The 10413-nt window shown below is 41.6% G+C and overlaps 1 protein-coding gene across 1 annotated transcript in view; it reads left to right on the top strand.

Annotated features, from left to right (window-relative positions):
• The first annotated feature begins 3122 nt into the window (after positions 1 to 3122).
• The window catches only part of LOC133659353 (short transient receptor potential channel 4-like), a 29472-nt gene continuing 22181 nt past the window's right edge, over positions 3123 to 10413 (top strand). The window contains exons 1-2 of the mRNA XM_062062113.1: positions 3123 to 3162; positions 8587 to 8972. Coding sequence (XP_061918097.1) covers positions 8595 to 8972 — 378 coding nt within the window. The 5' untranslated portion in view covers positions 3123 to 3162; positions 8587 to 8594. The remainder of the gene's footprint in view (positions 3163 to 8586; positions 8973 to 10413) is intronic.

Raw genomic sequence — 10413 nt, 5'->3', positions numbered from 1 at the left:
ACACTGTTTATGTTAAACATGCTTCACTGATTCGAGTATTTGCAGAGCGCCGTTTTGTCCTACTAATTTTGGCGGTCCTTGAACTCGCCGTAGTTTGTTTACATGTATAAGTTTCTCCGACTTCCTAAGACGGGTTTTATCATTATGCCACTACTTTTTCTGTCTCATTTTGTCCACCAAACTTTTAATGTTGTGCGTGAAGGCACAAAGGTGAGTTTTGTTGATGTTATTGACTTGTGTGGACTGCTAATCAGGCATATTTGGTCACTGCATGACTGCAAGCTAATCGATGCTAACATGCTACTTAGGCTAGCTATATGTACATATTGCATCATAATGCCTCATTTGTAGGTATATTTGAGCTCATTTAGTTTCCTTTAAGTCATCTTTAATTCAATGTATATCTCATGACACACTATCTGTATGTAATATGGCTTTTAATTTTTTTTGCTGCTCCAGACAGATTTGTTTTTTGTATTTTTGGTCCAATATGGCTCTTTCAACATTTTGGGTTGCCGACCCCTGGTCTAGGGCATACTTACCATCCCTCCCGATTTTTCCGGGAGACTCACGAATTTCAGTGGCCCTCCCGAAAATCTCCCGGGGCAACCATTCTCCCGAATTTCTCCCGGACAACAATATTAAGGGCGTGCCGTGATGGCACTGCCTTTAGCGTCTTCTACAACCTGTCGACGCGTCCGCGTTTTCACCATATAAACAGAGCGCCGGCCCAGTCACATGTTGTATGCGGCTTCTGCATACACACGAAAGTGACTGCAAGACATACTTGATCAACAGCCATACAGGTCACACTGAGGGTGCACGTATAAACAACTTTAACACTGTTACAAATATGCGCCACACTGTGAACCCACACCAAACAAGAATGACAAACACATTTCGGGAGAACATCCGCACCGTAACACAACATAAACACAACAGAACAAATACCCAGAATCCCTTGCATCCCTAACTCTTCCGGGCTACAGTATACACCCCCTCTAAAAAGGCTGTGTTTTAGCTAATTCTAAATCACTAATCCTCGCCTCCATGGCGACAAATAAAGTAAGTTTCTTACAAGTCGATATTTTTTGGCATCACAACATCTTTTTTTCGTTTTTTTTTTATGTATATTATGTTTATAAACTCAGGAAATATGTCCCTGGACGCATTAGGACTTTGAATATGACCAATGTATGATCCTGTAACTACTTGGTATCGGATTGATACCCAAATTTGTGGTATCATCCAAAACTAATGTAAAGTATCAAACAACAGAAGAATAAGTGATTACTACATTTTAACAGAAGTGTAGATAGAACATGTTAAAAGAGAAAGTAAGCAGATATTAACAGTAAATGAACAAGTAGATTAATAATTCATTTTCTACCACTTGTTCTTAATAATTATGACAAAATAATAGAATGGAAAATGACACAATATGTTACTGCATATGTCAGCAGCTAAATTAGGAGCCTTTGTTTGTTTACTTACTAATAAAAGACAAGTTGTCTTGTATGTTCACTATTTTATTTAAGGACAAACTTGCAATAAGAAACATATGTTTAATGTACCGTAAGATTTTGTGTTAAAATAAAGCCGATAATGCAATTTGTTGTGGTCCCCTTTATTTAGAAAAGTACCGAAAAGCACCGAAAAGCATCGAAATGATTTTGCTACCGGGACAACACTACTTCAGTCTAAATGCAATGTGACCTGAATGTGACTTTTTCGTCAGCTTTGGGCGAGCTACGCCACTCGTGTGTGCCGAAAAGACGCAGTCGCCAGCGGAAGTGGATATTGCATCACAACGTCCGGTTTAGGTGAGCAGAGTCTATTCAAGACGACCACATTTCCGGTGCATCACTTCTCAATAGTGCGCAAATAATAGGCTATATGTAATATATGAATAAATATTTTGATTCAAAAGAAATAGCGATTGGTGAAGCACCAGACTCGACGCTGTGGCGTATTTGCTTACATGTAAGTTGAAAAATAAAGCTCCTGTAAATCCACACTGATGTCCGTGTCTCCTCTACTTAACAGCCATACAAAGATTACAACCCTCACAAATATATTGCACTAGATACATCCATTGATACATTGTATTACTTTCATGTAAAAAAACCCACTCATTTTTAAGATTTTTATTTTATTTTGTAGCAGTAGCGACTTAGTCCCGGTCAACTTCCTTTGTTTTCATTTTATCGAAGTGCGCATGCAAGTGACGTCGAGGCCACATTGGGGCCGGTGCGCGTTTACACTGGAGTCTGATAAAAATCACTTTTTACTTGCGGCGTAAAAAGTCGGCTGGAAAAAAATCGGAGCCCAAAAAAAGTCACTTTGACCTGCAGTGTAAATTTAGTCATTGACACAGGGAGGGTTTTTGGGTTGGTGCACTAATTGTAGGTGTATATTGTGTGTTTTATGTTGATTTAATAAAAAAATAAAAAATAAAAAAGGAAACTGATAATAAAAAAAACGATACCGATCATTTCTGATATTACATTTTAAAGCATTTATCGGACATCTCTAATAATAAATGTTTCTGCAAACTGTATTGGGCGACACGCTGACAAACAAACGGGCACGTGCCATCCAATCCAGTTATGAAGCATTGCGCAATCAGAGGGTAGCCTCGGCATGCACGCGCAGCATCATCTCAAGTCTCTGCCTTGTATTTGATTAGGAAATGTGCAAATTTGGCCATCTTTCCTTAAGAAAATGTTGCAAACGATCACCAGATCATACAGGAAACAGATTAAGAACACAGTTCAGTAGTTTTTAATGCCTCACCACTGTGAGGACACCAAAGTGTGTTGTGAATGGTGACAGCTGCAGTGAGGATCATGAGGACTGTCAGTGAGAAACACTTCCTCAAAGATCACAACAACCTCCTTTTTTTTTAATAATCATCTGAAGATGATCCGAAGAGGGCAAAAGCAAGAAAAGAACGCATGCAAGTCAGTGGGTGTGTTGACAGGATGTGTGTGCTGGGAGGGGAGGCGGCAAGCTGACTGCATGACATGTCATTGACTTATTGTGTCTTCAGAGGTGGAGGACATTGCTTCTCATCAGCGTGCCTGGTTGTCTCATTTCTCGCCTTTTTTCGGGATCTCCGTTGGCAGAGGATCGGGTCAACTGCGCGACAACGCCGGGACGGTAAAGTTTGGGTTTGTTTCTTTTTACAGGAAATGAAAAAAAGTGCATGTGCTTCGTAAAAAAGGGATGCAATTTTGCTGCCATTTTTATATCTCAAAATTGTGTTTGTGTCTATTTGAGCCAGCTATTGCACCACACACAGTTTAAAGCAGACCTGGGCAAATTAAGGCCCGGGGGCCACAAGCGGCCCGTTGAGCTTTTCAATCTGGCCCGCCGGACATTCCCAAATAATTTTTTTAGATCTTTAAGATGGAAAGTGTAGCTGCCATTATGATGTGCAGTGATGTTTTCTAATGACCGTAAGTCTTCAACTATACAAAATATTTCAATGGTTGGAATCTGCGCTTTGGGATGATAAACCAAGTGTTAAATAATTAAAAAAAAATAATAATCTGACTTATTTGTTAAAATTTTAATGACTGAGACCCTTTATGGTCCCCGGGACCCCTAAAGGTAAAATAAATAAAAAATGCATATATTTTGTTATGGTTTGAAAATGAAAAATATCAAAATGGCTCCCACATGCTTTAATTTTTCCGTGTGTGGAAAACGTTTGGACACCCCTGACCTATGGTAATGCTCGACCAGTTTGTTGAGTCAGGACCAGACGGAACAAACTGAAACATGTCAAACACAGAAAATTGCAGCTTGTCGATATTTTTATGGATAAATGTTCATTGTTTGGACGTGTCTGGCTGCATCTTATTTAATGCGGACTGATGCTACAGTGGGGCTCACTAGCCAGCAGTGTTGGGACTAACGCGTTACAAAGTAACGCCGTTAGTTTTGGCGGTAACTAGTAATCTAACGCGTTATTTTTTACATTCAGTAACTCAGTTACCGTTACTACATGATGCGTTACTGCGTTATTTTACGTTACTTTTAATGTAGTATAAAGTGTGTTTTATCGGAGCGCTGCAGTGTCATCGTTCTTATGTCATAAGCCGGAGAAGAGAGACGTGATGGATGGAATTCATGTCCTCAAAGCGTCTCGACAGACGTTACAATATTTGAACAATGATGACGAAAACTGTTTTCTCTGTCGTGTCCTTGTCGTGTCGAAAATTGTTATGCGCTTATTTTTTTATTTGATTTTGTGCGTTGCATAAATTTGCCATGCGCAGAGGACGCTTGAGCAGTGCGCAATTGCACAGGCGCGCACCTTAGAGGGAACGTTGCTGTCAATTCTCTTATATACTCTTTCATTGTAGACTTCTAGAGTGTTTGATTATCACATCACTCTAAATGTATAGACTATAAAGTTCAGAAACATAAAGAGGGATCCTAGTGGGCCAGGCCAATCTTTCCTTATCTCTAAACAAAAACTGGGGAAATGTGTAGAGTGTTCTGGGCTTCAGACATGATTTTGTGTCAGAATTCCTTGAGGAAAAAATGCATAGTTAGGCTTTGTGTATGTAGTGTGTGCCTTCCTTGCTTTACAGCTATGCTGTTATTATGCTGTTTGTTACTTATATACCGTAATTTCCGGACTATAAGCCGCTACTTTTTCCCCTCGTTCTGGTCCCTGCGGCTTATACAACGGTGCGGCTTATTTACGGCCTGTTCTTCTCCGACACAGACGAAGAGGATTTCGGTGGTTTTAGTACGCAGGAGGAAGACGATGACACAATGATTAAAGACTGACTTTTCATATACCGGTAGGCTGGTTATTTTGATAACGTACAGGCGAGCACTTTGTATTACTTTGCACCGTTGTATTATTTGTACTCTGCAGGAATGCTGTTCGCCATGTCAAAGATGTGAAAGTTTGATTGAATGATTGAAAGATTTATTGTTAATAAATGGGACGCTTTGCGTTCCCAAACAGTCATCTCTGTCCCGACAATCCCCTCCGTGGTAGCAGGAACCCCTATATACTACGGTAATTACACATGAAAACCCTGCGGCTTATAGTCGGGTGCGGCTTATATATGGAGCTGTCTGTATTTTCCCCTAAATTTAGCTGGTGCGGCTTATAGTCAGGTGCGGCTTATAGTCCGGAAATTACGGTATGTTATGTTGCAGCTATTTAAAATAGTTTTGTCGATTTGTTCTGGCCAGAAACAAATTGGCCTTTGTAACATATCTTTGTCTTTGTGTGTTGTATGTAGACCACATTGCTTAGCAGAGTTCAGTGATGCAAATGCATGTCAAGTTGATCAACAGATTGTATTATTCTCCAGTGCAAAAACAGTACTGAAATGAAGGCTAAAAGGGCATTATTGGGAGCCTTAAAAAAAAGAAGTAACTAAATAGTTACTTTTCCCAGTAACGCATTACTTTTTGGTGTAAGTAACTGAGTTACTTTTGAAATAAAGTAACTAGTAACTGTAACTAGTTACTGGTTTTCAGTAACTAACCCAACACTGCTAGCCAGGTAGGTTGCTAACTGATAAGGCATATTTTTAAAGTTACATTTTTCTGATTCGGTTTTCCGCGTCCTTTCCTTCGCACTATCTCGGTTCCAATGGTCAGGATAGTGTCGATCTCCGAGTGGTGCTTAAATGCGCTTGTCACTGGTCTTAACAAAACGTTGTTTCTTGTGTTAAATGGCAAAGATATTACTTAAAATGCTGAAATTTTGCTTGCAACTTAAAGAATAACACAAAGCTGAGACACAGCTGGTATCCCAATGTACTCCTAAATTGAGGTACCACTGTATAAATGTACAGCCGTGGTCAAAAGTTTACATACACTTGTAGATCACATGGACAAAGATAAGACTTTCTGGAGGAAAGTTCTGTTGTCAAATGAAACAAAAATTTAGCTGTTTGGCCACAATACCCAGCAATATGTTTGGAGGAGAAAAGGTGAGGCCTTTAATCCCAGGAACACCAAACCTACCATCAAGCATGGTGGTGGTAGTATTATGCTCTGGGCCTGTTTTAATGCCAATGGAACTAGTGCTTTACAGAGAGTAAATGGGACAATGAAAAAGGAGGATTACCTCCAAATTCTTCAGGACAACCTAAAATCATCAGCCCGGAGGTTGGGTCTTGGGCGCAGTTGGGTGTTCCAACAGGACAATGACCCCAAACACACATCAAAAGTGGTAAAGGAATGGCTAAATCAGGCTAGAATGAAGGTTTTAGAATGGCCTTCCCAAATTCCTGACTTAAACGTGTGGACAATGCTGAAGAAACAAATCCATGTCAGAAAACCAACAAATTTAGCTGAACTGCGCCAATTTTGTCAAGAGGAGTGGTCAAAAATTCAACCAGAAGCTTGTGGATGGCTACCGAAAGCGCCTTATTGCAGTGAAACTTGCCAAGGGACATGTAACCAAATATTAACATTGCTGTATGTATACTTTTGACCCAGCAGATTTGGTCACATTTTCAGTAGACCCATAATAAATTCATAAAAGAGCCAAAATTCATGAATGTTTTTTGTGACCAACAAGTATGTGCTCCAATCACTCTATCACAAAAAAATAAGAGTTGTAGAAAATATTGGAAACTCAACACCGCCATGATTGTCGGCGATCACTCGAAACGAGTATGATTGTCCTTCTTGTTGGGTGGATTACCTTCAGGAGAACGCCTGTGCATGAAATCTTTTAAAGTGGGGAGACTGATGCACAGACAGCCACCACACGGTCCTTGGCAAAGAGAAGGCCAGGGTCCAATGGCATGGAGACCAAGATAATTGGGGGCCCATCTACAAACCCCGTTTCCATATGAGTTGGGAAATTGTGTTAGATGTAAATATAAACAGAATACAAGGATTTGCAAATCATTTTCAACCCATATTCAGTTGAATGTGCTACAAAGACAACATATTTGATGTTCAAACTGATAAAAAATGTTTTTTTTTGCAAATAATCATAAACTTCAGAATTTGATGCCAGCAACACGTGACAAAGAAGTTGGGAAAGGTGGCAATAAAGACTGAGAAAGTTGAGGAATGCTCATCAAACACTTATTTGGAACATCCCACAGGTGAACAAGCAAATTGGGAACAGGTGGGTGCCATGATTGGGTATAAAAGTAGATTCCATGAAATGCTCAGTCATTCACAAACAAGGATGGGGCGAGGGTCACTACTTTGTCAACAAATGCGTGAGCAAATTGTTGAACAGTTTAAGAAAAACCTTTCTCAACCAGCTATTGCAAGGAATTTAGGGATTTCACCATCTACGGTCCTTAATATCATCAAAGGGTTCAGAGAATCTGGAGAAATCACTGCACGTAAGCAGCTAAGCCCGTGACCTTCGATCCCTCAGGCTGTACTGCATCAACAAGCGACATCAGTGTGTAAAGGATATCACCACGTGGGCTCAGGAACACTTCAGAAACCCACTGTCAGTAACTACAGTTGGTCAAACATCTGTAAGTGCAAGGTTAAACTCTCCTATGCAAGGCGAAAACCGTTTATCAACAACACCCAGAAACGCCATCGGCTTCGCTGGGCCTGAGCTCATCTAAGATGGACTGATACAATGTGGAAAAGTGTTCTGTGGTCTGACGAGTCCACATTTCAAATTGTTTTTGGAAACTGTGGACGTTGTGTCCTCCGGACCAAAGAGGTAAAGAACCATCCAGATTGTTCTAGGCGCAAAGTTGAAAAGCCAGCATGTGTGATGGTATGGAGGTGTATTAGTGCCCGAGACATGGGTAACTTTCACATCTGTGAAGGCGCCATTAATGCTGAAAGGTACATACAGGTTTTGGAGCAACATATGTTGCCATCCAAGCAACGTTAACATGGACGCTCCTGCTTATTTCAGCAAGACAATGCCAAGCCACGTGTTACACCAACGTGGCTTCATAGTAAAAGAGTGCGGGTACTAGACTGGCCTGCCTGTAGTCCAGACCTGTCTCCCATTGAAAATGTGTGGCGCATTATGAAGCCTAAAATACCACAACGGAGACCCCCGGACTGTTGAACAACTTAAGCTGTACATCAAGCAAGAATGGGAAAGAATTCCACCTGAGAAGCTTCAAAAATGTGTCTCCTCAGTTCCCAAACGTTTACAGAGTGTTGTTAAAAGGAAAGGCCATGTAACACAGTGGTGAACATGCCTTTTCCCAACTACTTTGGCACGTGTTGCAGCCATGAAATTCTAAGTTAATTATTATTTGCAAAAAAAAAAAAAGTTTATGAGTTTGGACATCAAATATCTTGTCTTTGTAGTGCATTCAATTGAATATGGGTTGAAAGGATTTGCAAATCATTGTATTCCGTTTATATTTACATCTAACACAATTTCTCAACTCATATGGAAACGGGGTTTGTATGCTGCAGCCTTCCTCCGCCTTTGTGACCGTTGTGGAGTTTTTGCAACCATCATCCGCCCACTCCGCCGTTGAGGTCTTTTTAAGCCATGATATTATGTTCTTTACAAGTGTATGTAAACTTTTGACCACGACTGTATGTACCGTTACACCAGTAGTACAGTATGTAACACATGTTTCCAATTAGATGCAGCAATGTCCCAGTTGTACTACAAGAAGACTGACAACTCTTCGTACAGCGACCGCATCCCCCTCCATGTCGTGCGGGCGGAGTCCGAGCTCTCGGCCCTGGAGAAGGTCTACCTCGGGGCGGTGGAGAAAGGCGACTACGCCACCGTGAAGGAAGCCCTGGAGGACGCCGAAATCTACTTCCGCATCAACATCAACTGCGTGGACTCGCTGGGACGCACGGCCCTGCTCATCGCCATCGAAAACGAGAACCTGGAGATCCTGGAGCTGCTCCTCAGCTACAACGTGCACGTGGGCGACGCCCTGCTGCACGCCATCCGCAAGGAGGTGGTCGGCGCCGTGGAGCTGCTGCTCAACCACAAGAAGCCTAGTGGTGAGAAACAGGTACTATGGAGAGACATGCATCCCGTGCCACATATCGGACTACGTGGTCATTTCTGAACAGGTATATTGCGCAACACAACTAGGGATCGGTACCTGTCATATTTGAACCGATACTCCCGGTGCGTGGGAATCGATACTGGTACTCACGGTACAAATATTGGTACTTTTGTGGGTGTTTGTGTGGTAATAAAAATTTATTAATTAATACAATCTATTTCTTTGATTTAACGTAAAAGGCCTACTGAAACCCACTACTACCGACCACGCAGTCTGATAGTTTATATATCAATGATGAAATCTTAACATTGCAACACATGCCAATACGGCCGGGTTAACTTATAAAGTGCAATTTTAAATTTCCCGTGAAACTTCCGGTTGAAAACGTCTATGTATGATGACGTATGCGCAGGACGTCAATGGTTGAAACGGAAATATTCGGACACTATTGTATCCAATACAAAAAGCTCTGTTTTCATCGCAAAATTCCACAGTATTCTGGACATCTGTGTTGGTGAATCTTTTGCAATTTGTTTAATGAACAATGGAGACTGCAAAGAAGAAAGCTGTAGGTGGGATCGGTGTATTAGCGGCTGGCTGCAGCAACACAACCAGGAGGACTTTGACTTGGATAGCAGACGCACTATCCGACGCTAGCCGCCGACCGCATCGATGATGGGGTGAAGTCCTTCGTCGCTCTGTCGATCGCTGGAACGCAGGTGAGCACGGGTGTTGATGAGCAGATGAGGACTGGCTGGCGTAGGTGGATAACTAATGTTTTTAGCATAGCTCTGTGAGGTCCCGTCGCTATGTTAGCTTCAATGGCGTCATTAGCAACAGCATTGTTAAGCGTCGCCAGGCTGGAAAGCATTAACCGTGTAGTTACATGTCCATGGTTTAATAGTATTGTTGATTTTCTGTCTATCCTTCCAGTCAGGGATTTATTATCTTTTGTTTCTATCTGCAGTTAAGCCCGATGCTATCACGTTAGCTACGTAGCTAAAGTGCTTCGCCGATGTATTGTCGTGGAGATAAAAGTCACTGTGAATGTCCATTTCGCGTTCTCGACTCTCATTTTCAAGAGGATATAGTATCCGAAGTGGTTTAAAATACAAATCCGTGATCCACAATAGAAAAAGGAGAGAGTGTGGAATCCAATGAGCCAGCATGTACCTAAGTTACGGTCAGAGCGAAAAAAAGATACGTCCTGCACTGCACTCTAGTCCTTCACTCTCACGTTCCTCATCCACGAATCTTTCATCCTCGCTCAAATTAATGGGGTAATCGTCGCTTTCTCTGTCCGAATCGCTTTCGCTGCTGGTGTAAACAATGGGAAAATGTGAGAAGCCTTTCAACCTGCGACGTCACGCTACTTCCGGTACAGGCAAGGCTTTTTTTATCAGCGACCAAAAGTTGAAAACTTTATCATCGATGTTCTCTACTA

The sequence above is a fragment of the Entelurus aequoreus genome, linkage group LG10 (assembly GCF_033978785.1).
Source record: "Entelurus aequoreus isolate RoL-2023_Sb linkage group LG10, RoL_Eaeq_v1.1, whole genome shotgun sequence".
Classification (NCBI taxonomy): Eukaryota; Metazoa; Chordata; class Actinopteri; order Syngnathiformes; family Syngnathidae; genus Entelurus; species Entelurus aequoreus.
Note: the sequence above shows the minus strand (reverse complement) of the source record. Positions and strands in the feature narration are given on the sequence as shown.